Source organism: Olea europaea, chromosome 23 (assembly GCF_002742605.1).
Source record: "Olea europaea var. sylvestris chromosome 23, O_europaea_v1, whole genome shotgun sequence".
Taxonomy (NCBI): domain Eukaryota; kingdom Viridiplantae; phylum Streptophyta; class Magnoliopsida; order Lamiales; family Oleaceae; genus Olea; species Olea europaea.
Genome location: NC_036259.1, coordinates 656,871 through 674,107, shown reverse-complemented (window position 1 = coordinate 674,107; position 17,237 = coordinate 656,871). Strand labels below are relative to the sequence as shown.

At 31.5% G+C, this 17,237-nt stretch overlaps 1 protein-coding gene and 1 long non-coding RNA gene across 4 annotated transcripts; one reads left to right on the top strand and one right to left on the bottom strand.

Moving 5' to 3' along the window:
* The first annotated feature begins 4,652 nt into the window (after positions 1–4,652).
* On the top strand, positions 4,653–13,623 carry LOC111372061. Of its 3 annotated transcripts, XR_002698678.1 has the most exons (5): positions 4,653–4,858; positions 5,398–5,674; positions 11,937–12,162; positions 12,310–12,399; positions 12,535–13,063. It is a non-coding gene; the product is annotated as an uncharacterized LOC111372061 (long non-coding RNA). The 3 variants fall into 3 exon arrangements; XR_002698677.1 differs by lacking the exon at positions 5,398–5,674 and having other exon boundaries at positions 9,786–12,162; positions 12,535–13,623; XR_002698676.1 differs by lacking the exons at positions 4,653–4,858; positions 5,398–5,674 and having other exon boundaries at positions 7,984–12,162.
* A 13-nt stretch (positions 13,624–13,636) lies between these two features.
* On the bottom strand, positions 13,637–14,253 carry LOC111372060 (glutaredoxin-C9-like). The gene has a single exon (XM_022994217.1). It carries the CDS (start codon positions 14,143–14,145, stop codon positions 13,693–13,695), a length of 453 nt encoding a protein of 150 aa, XP_022849985.1. The 5' UTR covers positions 14,146–14,253; the 3' UTR covers positions 13,637–13,692.
* Between the last annotated feature and the right edge of the window lie 2,984 nt (positions 14,254–17,237).

Below are 17,237 nucleotides of genomic sequence, written 5' to 3'. Positions count from 1 at the left end.
TACTATCATTTTAGAGCAAAACTCTTTTATACTTACTCAAATATTACGAAACAAAGCTAAAGTAAAGAAAGATTCGGAAAGTAACTAGTCATTTTTGGCAAAATTTCTAAAAAGCCAACCAGTAAGACTACATTCATGACCAATGAGCTAATTCTAACATTGTTGCCTTGTAATTATTCCCTTGAAATTTGGAAAATCTTCCATTCTTTTGCATACGAAATTTCCCAATAATTTCAATTGTAAGTTAAATTGTTAGATCAGAGAGAGAGAGAGAGAGAGAGAGAGAGGCATGAGATCATTTATAGGGACGTCCACAATCCACTTGGTTTGTCATAAAATATGCATAAAAGAGGAGATATGAAATCCTAGCCAGTGGACAATTGAAAGGTGGTCTCTTATCTTCTCAATTGTAAAAGAGCAAATAAAGACAGATTAAGATGTATGATAAAGTATTATATAATAGTATGATTGAGGATTAATTAATTTGTTGCATGGTATGTTGAACATATCTAACTAAAATTATAATGTTCTCATCTGGTCTAACAACATGGACGGAGAATCTATTAGGGTGCGTTTAATTGTCAATATTTTTTATAAAAAATGTATTTTTTTCACCGAAATTTTTATTTTTGTATTGTTTGATTGACATTTTTTCATAGAAAATATTTTCCTACTTTTCATCACGTGCCCATATTTTTCTCAAAATCAAGGAAAATATTTTCTTACTTTTGATCATGTGACCATATTTTCCTCAAAATTAAGGAAAATATTTTCTTTAGGGAGAGTATGATTTTATTTTCTAGAGAATTCACTTTCTCTTTCTTTCATCTATCCACCAATAAAAATTGGGACAAACATAATATTTTCTATGTTGAAAATTAAATCAATCAAACATATTTAATTGACAATTTTCATGTAAATAAGTTCTAGGTAATTGAATTATCTAAATTTATTTTCTTTCTATACAAAGATCATATTTGCAATCAAACGCATCATTATCGTATATAATTGAGGACGTACATATGTATACATGATAACAAATCGATTTTATTGAGTTTAACGTCCATTATAAGACACATGATAACAAATCTTCAAATATGATATAGCACCAAAGCACTATGTTTATGAATTATGATATAATTTAATCATGACCATTATTGTCTCTTTGTACTATTAGACAATCTATATAAACTTTAGGGTATATTCAATGCAGTGTTAACGAGCTTGTACATTGGACAAGAGTTTAGTACGATAAATCAAATGTAAAAGAAAGATAATATTTTAAAGCACGTGCATGTTTGCGCATAAGTCATAAGCCCCGTTTGGTAGGGATTTTTTGCCCCAAAAAATTGATTTTTTGACCGTCATTTTACTATTCAAGCCGTAATTTTTGACTTCTTCTCTCACATTTGGACCCCACTTTTCATCCAACGGTCAAAAAATTAATTCTCAAAATCCCTACCACTTCTCTTCTAGCTGTGTGGCATATGTTTTAACTCCGGCACACCTAGTCACATTCAAAACAAGTCGATGGAAGTCATGCATTTGAGCTTATTTTTAAGATAAACCACCCAAGATTTACTCTATGTACTTTTAATGCCTACAAAAATATATAGATAATTTAAGATACATTCTTTATTACTTTTTCATTAAAAGGTCGTATACTCATGAGATCATAACGCCAACATTTAATTTCTTTTGTTACAGTTCAATTGAACAATAAGCCACTGTTTGATCATCATGAAAATAAAACTCATTTTTAATCACATATTCTCACAATAAAATATTGTGCACATAAATTCAAAATTTTTAATCATACATTTTTCAAAAAATTACTATTCCAAAATATTTTCCCCAAAAATTATTGTCAAATAGAGGTTAAATTTAAATTTGTCTCTTCAAAATAATAATAATAATCTGATACGGTAGGAACGCCTAGATCTACGATAAAAAAAAAAAAAAAAGGACCCAGGCTAACAAGTACCAAGTGAGGACCAAAATATATAATCTCGTGGAAGTGGTGGGAATGAAGTTATCTGGAAAGGTCCTTGAAAAATAAGATGATCTATTTGTAATTTTAAGAAAAAATTGAATTTTATTTTATTTTTTTAATGTCTATTATTAGTTGCTTTATTTTTTTATTTATTTAAAAATGGAGAATAAATTCGTTATTTTACACAAATTTTTATTGCAAAGATGGACAGAATGACTGAATTTGCAATTAAATGAAAGCTTGAGATGTTTGTTGCCAAAAAATAAAAAAACTAATAGAGAGTAACGAATGACAAATATTGGGATCGAAAACTGAGAAGTGCCAATTTCTTGAACCTGTTAAACACAAGGATGGTAACAGGAAGCGTTCGACTTGGGGCAGGTTCTCTTGCCCCCCATCCGTCTGGCAATTTCCATCCTATTACTTGTTTAAGACGAGAGAGAGTGGACTGGGCGAGATCATTTACATGTTTGTATAATTTTTTAAATTCATTTTTATTGCATTCATTCATTAAAGTGGGAGAATAATAAAATTATTAAAAATTTTTAATTAATTAATTTATTTTTAAAGTTAAATTATTCGAATGTATTTGATAAATTAAGATTTTTATTATTTATCATATTCCTTAGAAAACTATTAGAATTAATTAAATTTTGTGAAAATTTTTATTTAAAGTATTGAATTCTTTTAATAATAATAATAAATAAATGAGAGTGGGAAAACCCATCCTCGTATCCGTGTCAGTTAAAATTTCTCGACCCAAACTCAACTCGAATACTTGATTAAATGCAAGGGTGGATCCAACACCTAGTGAGCCCCTGCGGCCGTGCATGCTGGATCCACCGAAATCAATTTTTTTGTTGATAATGGATAAATTTTTTAGCTATATAATTGGTAATTCACTTTATTTTAGAACTCCTTTTGTGGGTTAGTTCGCTAGAGCTTGCATTTATACATTGGAAGTCTTGGGTTCGAGTCCTTCCCATCCAATTCAATCTGCAACATTTTTATTTCAATAATATTTACCAAAATTAATTCCATAAGGAAGGAATTCAAATTTGTGACCTCAAATTAGGATTATTTAAAATTTAACCATCATGGCAATGGTTGAATTTTGATAATAAATTTAACAAAATAATATATGCTAGGCCTTTAGGTGATTCAATGACTTTTTTTTTTTTTTTTTTTTGCTTTTGTTGGTTTTTCTTGTTTTAAATATTTATGCTTTAATAATTTATAAGATAGGACTTACAAGTATTGAGTTTTTATTTATTTGCTATTTGAGAGTTTGAGAATATGTTAACTATGAATTGTGATATTAAAAATTAATTTGAGTATTGTGAAATGTGAATATGTGATTTATGATAATTAAAAATGAGAAATTGGGAAATTTGTAATTTTTGATGAATTGGTGCTGAGAATTGAAATTTTAATTATATTTTAAAATTAATTTAAATTGCGTTTAATTTTTTATTAACGTTAAACTCTTGTACTGATTATGGAATTTTTTTTCAGCTGAATCTCAATCTAGTTCTTGTAGTGGTGCATCTATTCCTTCAACTACTTTTAGTTAAGTAAACGATTTGTTAAACATTAATAATACAAAAAAATCTCATGTATCATGTAATTTATATTATTTCGAATTGTATTGAACTATAATATGATATAAATATACGATTTTTAAATTTTAGTGTATTTACATATAGATTGAAGAATTTTTAATATTATTTAATTTAATATTAATAAGTGATGTCGCTATACGATCGTTAACTATTGATGATCAACGATCAATGACCGACCTAGCTGAGTCATAGTTTTGGATTCGTCCCTCATTAATTTCGAGATTTTTTGGAAAAGACCACTGGTACATGAGCCTGTAATACAAGAAATATTTCAGTAGGACGGTTACGTGGTGCAACTGTCCTATAAGAGAGGGTCACCTCGACTGGTGGCCCGCCACATACCTTGAAGGGTGTGGGTCACCTATCGAGGTGGCGCTTCAACATTGGACAATTGTCCTACTGAAGTATTTCTTTAGTAATACAAGGTGATGGGCATGTACGTGTAGCAGGCCCAGGATTTTTTTGCATCCCTATTGAACGAGTTAATTGTTCCAATGGTCAATGAACTTAGGTTCATCTATTTGATTGGTCACTAAAGTTTAAAATGTCGAGTTTTGGTCACTGAGTTTAGGTTCATATCTTCGATTTGCTCATTGGAATTTAAAATATTGAATTTTGATCACTGAAATTTAAAAAATGTTATACATTACTCACTAAATTTTGAAAAATATTGTACATTACTCACTAAATTTTAAAAAATATTGTACATTACTCACTGAACTTTGAAAAATGATGTGTACTATTCATTGTAAATTTGATATTTTTAAAATTCAACAGTTATGTCAGTGAGAAATATACGACATATTTCGAAGTTTAATAATCAAAACTCAATATTTTAAATTTCGGCGAGCAATTTAAGATATGGATCTAAGTTCAGTGAGCAATCGAAGATATTTACCTAAATTTAATGATCAAAACTCAATATTTTAAACTTTAGTGATCAATCAAAGACATGAACCAAAGTTAATTGACCATTGTAGCAATTAACTCCTATTGAGCACCATTAAAAATTTGTAAGAATTGAGAAAATGGAAGAAGAAGAAGAAGAAGTATCTCTATTTTTGTGCCATTTGGCTTAATTTTCATTTCATTGTTCTAAATTCATGGCCTCTCAGTTATTGATTAAAGAATCTACTATCGGACCCAGATTATACTGCAATTTTCGTGAATGAAATTCCATTTTCTCGCTGCTCAGTCAAGAATGAAAACCCGAATTTCAAGCCTTGTTTTTGAAATTTAAAAGGTATGAACGGTGAACCAAATTTCACATTTTAGTATAGATTTCATGAGTTTTCTTCTATGCATTCGTTGTGACAAAAGTTAATTAAATGGAGTATCTGAATATCGAAACGCAAGCCAAGTTTCACCTTCATAGATTTTTGGGAATGCGTTGAAATAATGAATATTTACCCTGAGTCAGCAAAAAATGAAAGCTTTATTCTATTGTAAAATTTTTACAAAATGAACTTTTACTCAAATGCTAATCAAATTCGCGCCAACTGTTCGGAAGTTTGATTCTTATAATATCAATATTTTGAATGCTTATCAACAATGTCGTAATGTGAAGAATGAGATTTCTATTAGAGGTTTACTGATATTGTATTTATGTGAAGAAATGATATTTCATCAATCTTTTCTTTTGATCTGGTTTTTGTTTTTCCTTTTCTTCTTATTTCGTAGAAACCCTTTTTGATAGGTTGATCATCGTGGGACTCTTCTGATAAATTTATGTTGAACGGTTTAATATTTGCTGTCTGAGAATTTTCACTTTACATCCTGCAGATGTTAAGGAGAAACCCTTAGTAGAATAAAGGATACAAAATTGAAAATACACATTAGTTCCAATTCATAGCGTACTCTACGAGTTGAGGTAAGCTAATGGTGGTAAGATCCCAACAGGGAAGCAAGTTAAAGAGAAACCCCAACAATCTTTGGGCCTTAGAAGACTTTCTTCGATTTGGGATTAGTATGGAGAAGCATAAATAATTTTAGTTTCTGAACCCGCAACCAAAGAGAGCAGTAATTAGCAGATTGGTGTTATTCAATGAAATTCTTGACAGTAAGTCCTTTGACTTTCAAATTTAAATTCAAGTGTACTGTAACAATGGAGAAAAGTAAGAAAGTGGGAATTATTCTAGTTTTGATAAAGATGGTTATAGATGGCTGCTATTTTGATCAAGAGCACATTTTTAGTTTTACCCTCATAATTTTCATATTCAGCTGTCGTGTTTATAAACATCTGGTTCTGAATATTCCATGCCATGAACACTAGGAAAAGAAACAAAGCTATCTTTTTTTATTTGATTTGAAATGAATTCTTTTTTCTAAATGCTTGTGTCGTGAGATACAAGTATTTTGTACTCTTCATAATCAGAGTTTGATCATTTTTTTATTTTAATCCAACTCCCATCCTTCACAAAGGAACTTGCAAGTGGAGAATTTGATAAACAAAAATAACAAACTAACCATTGTTCCGTCTAAATTTGGGGGAGTGGAGATGTTGCGTAGATATGTTAATGTAGAATTATGGGGCTATGGTGGTCTGAAGATGACATACTTGTTTCATGGTTGTGGTGGTTTGAAATGAGAAAGTGACATAGGGAAATGAAGAAAGAGAGGTGCCAATGATGGTGTCCTTTGGCCTCGGCGAGAAAGTGGTCACAGAATGGGTGAGATTTTTCTTGGAGAAAGCTCTTTATAATCACTAACAAGGCATTGTTTCTCTGGTCTTTAGTTCGAAGTTCTTATATGTGATAATATACTGTTGATGGTGGTGAAGGAATGAAATGGCTTTAATAATTTTGGTCCAAAACATAGTGGGTAAGGTGCTAACTTAAAATGGATGTGTACTACGTAGTAACTTAATGAAACCTTATTTATGTGCTTACATATGTGCATATCTGGGTATCTTAACTCTAACTAGCTGCTTACACAGTGCTGATGCTTTTGATCATTAAAGTGTTACCCTGAACCTTATAGTTTTGTTGGATAAGATGCTGGGGATTGATGTGATGGCCCGAATCATTGACTATTAGTATCACTAAATAAAATTCAAATTCTTTCATAAGAACAGGAAATAACTTTTTTCTTCAATAAGTAAATAAATTGTGGTTTTATCATGTAACTGCAAAAAATAAATAAAGAAATAATTCCAACATAACAACTAAATTAGAAATTTAAAGTTGTGTTTTAAACACAAAATAATTTATTAATCCTAGCCTGTTGTCATTTCCATGTTGACTATCTTGAACCATTAATTGCCTGAAAGGGGAAAATATCATAGAGTGATATTTATAAAATCTTAATAAGTACGCCATGAATTATTATCATGTATAATTTAAAGGAGCATAATAATCATAATCAACATAATGGAGACAAAAATTTTTCGATCATAGGTGGTAAGCATTCTTATGTGTAGCTCGCTACTAAACTCCGGTATCCTTAACATAATCATAATCATATTGTATCATATGAGACCCATAATGATTTTCGTGAAATTTATAACATAATAATAATCCAAACATGGGTAGCGTACTTAATGTGAAATTTAAAAGAGAGAGTAATAGAGATTGTATAAAATTGCTTGATCTTTCTACAATTTCCACCTTGGCTATGTGCGTCTATATATGTATATTATTTGGATTGAAAAATAATAGTGAGTGGTAGGATGTGAATGTGAATGAGGGGCTTAAATAGGAAAAGAATAGGTACACATCATTAAGGAAAAACTCATGATGGTGGAAATGCTCTTAATTCTAGCATTGAAAATTGTTCCTTGAAATTTGTGAAATGAGCAAGAATCTCTAATTACGTTCTATATACACATGCATTCACGCTACACATTACCCTATGTTTGATCAATCATGAATATGACAAAAAACATAAATCAAGGATTTTCTATATAAGAGTTTGACCAAGCAGTCAACCCTTCTTCAAAGAGTAAAAACGTGTGGGAATTAGCATTTATACTAAGTTTTCTACAATGTTCTAGAAGGTGAATTAACCCTCAAATGAGCCCCTAACTTTTCAATTTTGATAATTGGACCTCGAAATTTGGGTGCGGATATTATAGTTGATTTCTGTATTTTCTTAAGACTTTATGCTGGAATTAAGTTTGCTACTTTCTACTGGAGGCCAAAGCATACTCATGGATTGTGGATGAATAACTTTGACTTGGAAGACTAAGCAACTACTAATCACAACACGATTCTTTCTTCTATCGATGTTTCAGAGTCTTTTTTCTTTCTTTATATTTTGCGCGTATTGATTTAAATTAGATTTTAATCTAAGTCAAAGTCAAACAATGAATATTAACCATATATTTCATGGGTCCCACATCTTTACAACCATACATTTCAAAAACTTTTATCAAAATCTACTAAAAATCAAATTTTAATTCCTACCAAAGAGGAAATTTATATTAGATTTATCAAAGAGTTCATAGAGTAAGAAGAGGAACTAGAATCAAATGCCTTTCTACTTTCTAATTATGTTCTAAGATTTTGAGATATTTTAGTATGCTTCTATGCCACGCTGCTCAAATACTTTTGTTACCATAATGTACCCATGGTCGACAATAAATCCATTACATGTTTTGACTCTTTGGAAATGGAAACAACTCAGTGGCTCATGATACAAGTCCCTAGTGCTAAGATGGAACTACAATTAAATAGCAACAAGATTTGTTTTCTATTGTCACTGTTCAATTATCACGCGTATTATTACTTCAAAATGCGCGCTCTTTTCTTCCCAATTACTTAGAAAACATTAAAGCATTCTTATACTAGCTTGTGCTTATTTGGAATATTATGTTCAATACCAATCCTTGTTTGACTTAATTGCAGGTCTTAAAATTTGATAATTTACTTGCGAACGATACTGATTCATTGTCCATTACCCATACTCAAGTGCAGTTGGCTTCACTGTTTGCTGCACCCTTTACTTTGACAATCTGCATAATTTTTTTATTATTTTTATTATTATTATTTTTCATTTTCCCTTCATTTTATTGGTAACCAATACATTATGTTGCTAAAGAAATAGCTGTTATTGAGTGGAGTAGCTTACTTTTTATTTTTATTTTTTTGCCATCATTATCTGCCTCGAGAATGAGGATGAACTGATTTTGCAAGCATATTGAAAGATTTGAATGACTGGCAGGGCTTATATCAGTACGGGTAATTGAGTATTGTAAATTTGCTAAATATGAAAATTTTACATCATATAAAATATAATTTATAATTGTTACGTCATAAATGTTATTGGTGAAATCTCCAAGTGCTCTTTCACATTATCTGTTACTTTCTATGTTCTAGTAATACTAGTCAGCTTCTTGCTTAACATTCTGTTATGCATGATTTTACATAGTATGAGTTTAACTCAGATGTAATGTTTCATTGGATATTCAATATTTTATGAGCAATTGATTCCAGTGGAAGACGAAAATTGGTATTCTTAGACTTGATTGTCACCAATACAAATACCAATACGAATACCAACAAAACTAAGAACTTAAATGAAGTATTTCACAAGCAAGTATATTTGCTAAGAATAATGGAAAATCATTGATATATAACAGCGAGGAGATTGCGCCTTACTATGTTTTATATCGACTGATGATCTTGGAGGAGAACTCATTTTAGATTGCGTTGGTATGTGTGGAACTGCTGGGAAAATGTGCACTGCTCCTTGCTGCAATTTAATCTCACAGTTCAACTGTGAAACATTATTTTAACTGACATGGAGTGATTGAGTTATGCCTTCCACTATGGAAGTTCTGATAGAAAGTTGGAGAGTGTGGTACATGTCTGAAAGTATGAAGCTTCAGCAGATGGTTGTCATAGGAGGAGGTTAGACTTGTTGGCTATCGATGGGCATGTTAGTGAATGCTACTAATGGATACGAGATCGATGTGTTGGCATAGGAGAATTTTTAAAGGTGTTGTTGACCCCTTTATAGAGGATGTATATTACCCTCTTTTTCCTGTATTTTTTGGATTAAATAATCTGTTACTTCTTATATGGGTTCTTGGACAAACTTTGTGTCTCACATTTTTTTGATCAAATAAAATATGAATAACAGAGTAACAGTGTCTTGTGATCTCGTAACCATTAGTCTTTTTGGCTTTGGATATATTTGAAATTCTGATTTCATCTCCATTTTCTTTCTAGGATGATGGCAATAAACACTTAGCATCTTTTTGATACTCAACATACTCTACAAGTAAGATAACAAGTTATTACCCCCCCATTCTCTTAATTGAAAACTCGGCCCAATCTTTTACTAAAAGGATTGAGCCGAATATAAAGGTTATGTTGCTTTTTAATACATCCTAGGGCCTAGCAAGGAAATAATCGTCTTTAAGTCTTCTCCTCTCCATTATCTTTGAGATTTTTTGGATGATGGTAGAGGAGAGCAGTGGGAGCTTAGGCTTACATAATTGTGCAATTAGGTGTGGTTTTCCTTTATTTTCCTTTTATTAGTCAAGGTTTAAATGGAAAAAACAACTTGTTGAGTTTTGGTTTTGCTGTCTTTCATTTTGTTTGTCATATATTCATAATTTCAAATCAATATCAAGGCCTAAAAAAACTCAATTGGACATGGTCTAATTGATTGGCTTAATGTATAGGTTGTGTGCTCCAATTTAATTTCTGGTTTTATCTTGTCTCTGCCTATTCAAAATTGCAGTATATTGGACTAGTATCATCACGAGCGATTTTCAAAACGCCTTTCCAGGAGTTATTAATTATAGAGAACTCCCTTTCTCAGCACATCCGTCCCATTTAAATCAATGAATATCCTTACAGATCCTTGCTCAGCTTTAACCATGTTTACATTCAAGTTTAAGGCTATCAAAATGCATTTTTCATGTATTATTAATAATAGGGACCTCCCTTTCTTCTCTCATCCGGCCCAATGCAAATGAATATATATACGTACAGATCCTTGCTGAGCTTTAACCATGTTTACATTCAAGTTCAAAGCCTAATTGAACTCTAATTCCTGTCAATTTCTAAGTGATTTTACTGTTGCTACACTTCATACTCTTGATGGGTTGAATTTAACTCCTTGCCGAGTTCTCAATCGTTGCCAATTATAATCAAACATTGTGACCCTCTAACCCTCGTCCCACCACTGAAAATTGATAAATTCAAATTATGAGTCGACAGTACTTTCTAAAAGGAAAGGTGATTTTATTAACAAATAGAGATTGTCAGAGTCGACTAAATAATGTATTTCCCAGACAACATATTGGAGAATCTTAGAACAACAGACCAGTGGTACCAGCGGGGATTAGTGATATTAAAGTTCGCTTGGTTAGCTACTTGTTAAAATTGAGTTTCCTGTTACATGTAGCAAATGTTATTCTGAAGAGAGAACAATTTATTGTTGGACTGCCAATGCTGAGAACCTGAGACTGATCTTTTTGGAGATTTGGAAAGGAATTGATGTAATCTCAAGGACTTAAAAATATAAAAAGAAAACACTGGTGGGCAGGTCCCACTTAAATATTTTGGAAGTTACTAGGTTTTGGATTGAATGAGGTTCATCCCAGTTGACTTTTGACAAAATATATCATGGAGAAAAGCTAATTAAGATATAACACGTGTCTTAGGAAGTCGAACATAGATGCTAACCTATCGACTGAAACCTCTCGAGCCTGTTCCAATGATTAGTCTTGTGCCTTTACTAATTCTTTGATTCCAATTAGTAAGAAGGATCTTGAACTAAGAAATAGACCCTAGAAACTATCTGTTTTACGTCAAGCAACAGGTAGAGTTACCAAAACTAGTATTCAAGTAAGAATTTCTCCTGATTTATGTTAATAAGTCAAGTCAAATACATTTTATATCATCTTGTAGCTTCTGCTTCTCTCTCACTGTCAAAATGATATAATGTTTATTTGTATATTCTTGTGGTAAATTCTTTGATTTACCATGCTTATACAATATGTTATCGAAGCTATTTCCGTTTACACAAGTTAATATTAGTTGAATTATACTATAGCTTCTAATAAATGATTATACCATTTAAGGAATAATCCTGGAACAAAATTTCATGCTAAGAAAGAACTAATTTTACAGCATTGCAAAGTCCAGAACTCAGACAAGCACGATAACTTCCTTTTGAACTATGAGCGTAAAGTATTTCTATTTATTCTTTTTGCATTTTGCCTATTCTAATGCTTATAACTCGTATAAAATTTAATGTCAAACTGGATAATGTGCAACCTTCACGTGGTACGTGTGCAAGCTGAAATAGTTTCCAATGCTTCGTCTTTATGGCATAGTTTTGATAAAGTATGCTATTACCATCTCCAGAATGTTACTGTTTCCGCTTCTAATCCAGGATTGAAGGCTATGAGTTTGATTTTGATTCGTCGCTAGATACAATGTGATTGTCATCGTCCACTATTGTAGGTCAGCTTATTGTCTTTCTCATTTGAGTCTCAAAATCAGTACAGTTAAGTCCTTGTTGAGACAACAATTGTATCCATGCTACACGACTCTTAAAGGAAAGTGAGGATGAGGAGCTATTGCTGGTAATGTAAGAATTCTACGCGGATCTCACTATTCATTTTGCAAATAGAAATGTAGTTTCTCTACTGATTCATGAGCTACTTTTTCGTTGCTTTTAATAGTTTCGATTATTTCTAGTTACGAGTTGTTGCCAACAATAAATTTTCCCGTACAGGGAAATCATGTCTTTCTTGGGGTCCAGGACCAGGTTGTTGAAGATATGATAAAATCAAGATTTGACATCTAATGAATTGAGAACCCTGTGGTAAGAAAACGGCATCTTTTTTTTACCGTTGTACTGTAATTATTAACGAGCAAGCGCTGATAAAGGCTTGTCATTTTCCCTAGTTCGTCAGTTTTGCTAATGATGATCGTTAAATTAAATTTTGTGGTGGAACAGTTGGGGCCATTTATGAAGGCTGCACTCAAATGGCAGAGATTTTTTCAGAATAGTCAAGTGCAATTTACCGCTGAATGGTCCAGCATTGGATCTTATCTCATCAACTTATTTCTAATTTAGGGTAGCAGCAACAGAGCAAAGCGGCCCTTCACAGCACCTGAGGTTAGCATTTTCCAATTCTGTCTTTAGCCCCGTCCCGAAAGCTGAGTACAAAAGTATCCAGAGACAATGATCGGCGTTGGAATTTAGTTTTCTTTTTGGTTTCATTATAAATGTCAAGCGTTTGGTGAAAAGAATGAATCTGTCCCACACGTGAGAGAGCGTGTAGCTTCTTAAACGCGAGTTGATTCAGTAAAGAGACTATTTTTGGAAGGTCTGAAGATTAACAGATTGGGTGCTGTAAGGGGACCATTTTATGTGCATTAGATACAAATGGGTCCAATCTATTTATGAGAGTTTGTAAAGTAAGAATTTTAGATTATTAGATGTTTGTCGCGCAGCGCAATAGCAGAGCGAGATTAAATCTTTATTTGGTTTGGCTAAAAATTAAATTTTTATTAGATTTTCATAAAAGTTGATGAAATGTATAGTTGAAAAATCGAAAAAATTTGTTAATCTTATGAAATGTATAATTGAAAATAAGTTTGAGAAAAATGAATTTAAGAAATAGGATCACACATATTCGAAAGTTAACCGAAGAACTAGTTTTGCCCTAAAGTTGGGGTTTATTAGCTTAGCCCTCGCCCTTGTTGGAGCTTAAACTTGAGAAACTTCACCTTTCTCTTCCTCACCCTACCATTAGAAATTACAGGTAACAAAATGAGGCAACTTGTCTCCATTGACTACTCGAGTATATGGTTTGAATTAACGGACTTGAAATTAAAAATAAATAAAATTATTCATGTTCTCTTGATTTAGAATTCCAATTCAAGCTTTTAACCATTTACAATAATATTTTATGGGATCTATACGTACTTTTATCAAGTTTTTAATCACTTCATCAAAATCTACTGAAAATTTGATTTTTAGTCAAACTACATAAGGACCTATCCATATATTAATTAAGAACGAAAACAAAGAGAGAGAGAGAGAGATGAATTAGAAAATAGAAATTCGCTAAGAGTTAGAAAAAGTAGTATTAAATCAAATCATAATAATTCATAACCATAAGGCACCAGCTTGCTTCAATAGAGGAGTCAACTCTCCTGTAATATGAGAAGCTATGATCCTCTCCAGCCCTCCAAACCACCGGCCTCCGATGAACACCGCCGGAAATTGCATCGAACACTGTTTCCCATCCCCGGCACGAATCCCCTCGAGCTCGATGACAACTTCATTCTCGTCTACCTCATCAACCTCGTACACTGCCGGATTCACGCCTAAAGCTTGTAACAAACGCTTAATTACATGGCTCATGCAGCAACCCTTTTTGCCAAACACAATCACTGCATTATCCTTAACCATGTTCTTCAAATCACTGAAATCGTAAAGTGATGATGCATTTTCTTTGATTCCTTTAACGTTGTTGGGATTGGGATTTAGATTGGGATTCCTTAGGGTTGGTGGCTTTTGTTGGAGTAGCAAGTTTCCGTACAGAATTGGTTCATGCATGGTTTTGCACTTAATTTCTTGAATGATATAATGATGATATGTATCGATTTCTGTGTGTATTATATATATATATATAGATTGGAGGTGAGGTGGCGTGTGGTTGAAGAGAGAGAAAGAGTCCGGCCGTCAACGAAATTACGATTTCCCAACTCTCACGCGGTGCAAATGGTGGGATTAATGTCACCACCGTCCTGTGGGGTGGTCCACAAAAATCTGCCCCCTTCTCGTGTAATAATAATTTCCTATTTTTATAAGCTTTTTTTTTTTTTTTTGGTTTGAGATTTAAGTTATTATTTTTGCCGTAAAAAAAAAAAAAAAAAAAAACTGCTTATACAGTAAAATAAAAGGTACTACTTTTAAAATTAGGGTAAATGCTAACATGCATCATCAACATTTCATAATTGTGACATTCATGTCCCCAACCTATCATTTGTTGTGAATTTATATCCTCAATATTTTATAACTGTTATATTTATGTCCCGAACTAAACATTTATTTGAGGTTTAAATGTTCATGTCAAAAGTGAAGTCCAGATCGCAAAGGGTTTTGTGTCATAAACACCGAAAAATAAACCCTAATTTAGAATTATGAATGAAAATTTGAAGCCATTGTTTAGTTATTTTGAGAAGAAAAAAGTTGGACATTTTTATCATTGTAGTATTGTGTAGATATTTAACGTTCAAATATCGCTTTCTGTTCATTAAGGATATGAGTGTAACAATTTTAAAAGGTCGGGAATATGAATACCATACTTACAAGAACTAAATCAAAATTTTAATTATTTATTCTCAATACCGTTTCTATTGTCGGTACACTCGTTTTATCAAATGAGTAAAAAATGTACATCTTTTTAGCATGAAAAAGAATAAAAGATGTACCTTCAACAAAACGCAAGGTATGTAAATGATTGATTAATATTCTCAGTGTTCTTCTTTTACATTAGTTAGTCAAAAAAGACGTTACTACATGAAATATTATTTATTGTCTATAAAAGGATTAGTTAGTGAAATTCTGAAATGACGAATTCAGACAATAATGTAGTAACTATGTGGACCCCATTGTTAGGTATGATAATCAAATTATTGATTTATTTTGGCACGTTTCTTTCGTAAATGCCCTTGCATACATTATCCTTGACATCACTCGTTTCTTCCATAGTTTCAAGTGTTTTATAAAACAAATAATTTATTTACCATTAGGGTAAGAAGGTAAATCAAGAGGAGAGAATATGTAGGTTGGAAATAATTATGAGGAATTAATTTTTGTTTTTTTCTTATTTTCTCAAATCGTTTCAAACAAAATTACATGACAGGGTCACATCACAAATTTTAACCTAATTTTTTCTTCATCATCGTTTCTATAATTACAAGTTCAATTAATCTACTTGTACAAAGTAGGTTAACAAAGTTTGTTGACAAAATCAATGTGGGCAAGATCTAGGCCGTTAATCTGTTTTGAATTCAAAAACTGTTTTTGAAATGAGTGATAAAGATATTGTCAACTCATACTTTGTCAACCAACTTTGTAGGTATAGCATCACTCTTACAAGTTTTGTGTCATGATACCACGTAAGAATTCATCAATTTGTTTAGTTGTTCTTTATCATTTATTATTATTTTTTTTCAATTCGTTAGATCTTATAATTGCTAAATGCAAATCTTTAAAAGAACCATTCTTTTCTTCTTCAGTCAAAATTCTTGAACTTTGAGAGTCTAATCCTCCATTCGCTAAGGCCCTTTTATGTTACTGAAATCTTTACTCATCCAAATGAACAAGTACATAGACATGAAACCATGTATATAATAATTCGTACTAAGAAAGGTGAGTAGAAATTTAAATTTCATCCTTTAAAGTTTAGAAACTTCAGAAATTTACAACAAATAAAAATTTCAAATAGCACCTCTCTGTGTGTATATTGTAATTAAGCGCATCTTCTTTTAGCTCTTGTTTGGTTCCCATTAATTTCAAAATACATCTCTCTTTTCTATTCAACTACACAATTTTCAATAAAATAATAATACATATAAATTCAAAACTTTTCTTTATTTTTTAATCTCGCATTCTCTATTAAAATACTATCCCAAAATGCATTTTGTTAAGAAAATGGGGCTTAAACTTGTTAATAAGTTCCAAAAACATTTTAATGACCTCTCTGAAATTAGAAATCAAGTTCAATGGCAAAAAGATACAGACCCATTTCTTTGAAATCAAGTTCTCTTCTTTTTTTTCCCCCTTCTTTGAAAAAAATAATTGAGGAAAAATAGTGTGGAAGAGAAGAAAACCTTACCCACATCTTTTAATAATGTGAATGAGAAGAAATGGATAATGTTTTCTATTTCTTTTCTTGTCCAGTCCATATAGCCGTGGATGGATGTATACAACATAAAAGTACACAGTGAAAAGAAATGTTTAGAAGAAACAAAAAAGATGAAATTTAATTGTGGTGTATTTATTAAAATTCAAAATTCTTCTTGTTTTTCAAAATCGAAAAAAAAAAAAAAAAAGTAAGTAAAATCGGGGGCTGAGATGATGCCACCTCAGCCCCTGTTTTTGATCCTGTTACTGAGCTTGACTCAGTAGCAGGGCTGTATGTTAAATTTTCAAGATTTTGTTGGATGTTATGCTTTTGTGACATTTGTCAAACAATTCTTCGTATACATGCATGAATTTGTTATAAAGAAGTCTATGTTGATTGTGTAAGAATTAGCACTCTCATTTTTATTGAATTCCAAACCTTAACAAATACAGTTAAAATGACATGCTTAATTAATAAAATCGACTTATGTCATTGTAAACTAAAAGATGTTTAGAGAACGTAGTTTTCATTAAAACCACGTGCGGTTCTTACATATAAAGCATAAGCACTATCTTCACTTGGTTTGCTTTGCTTAAAACCATTGAATATGAACATCTTGCGTGTCCCATTCTTGTATTCAATCTAATAATTGGGAAAATAAATAATAATAAAAAATAAAAAACAGAAAAAGAAATTGGTTACGTGTTATATTATATTTATGCATTATTAGGCTAAAATGCTATTGAAATAAGCATGCTAATAAAATTGTGACACCTTATCTATTAAAACGAAGAAG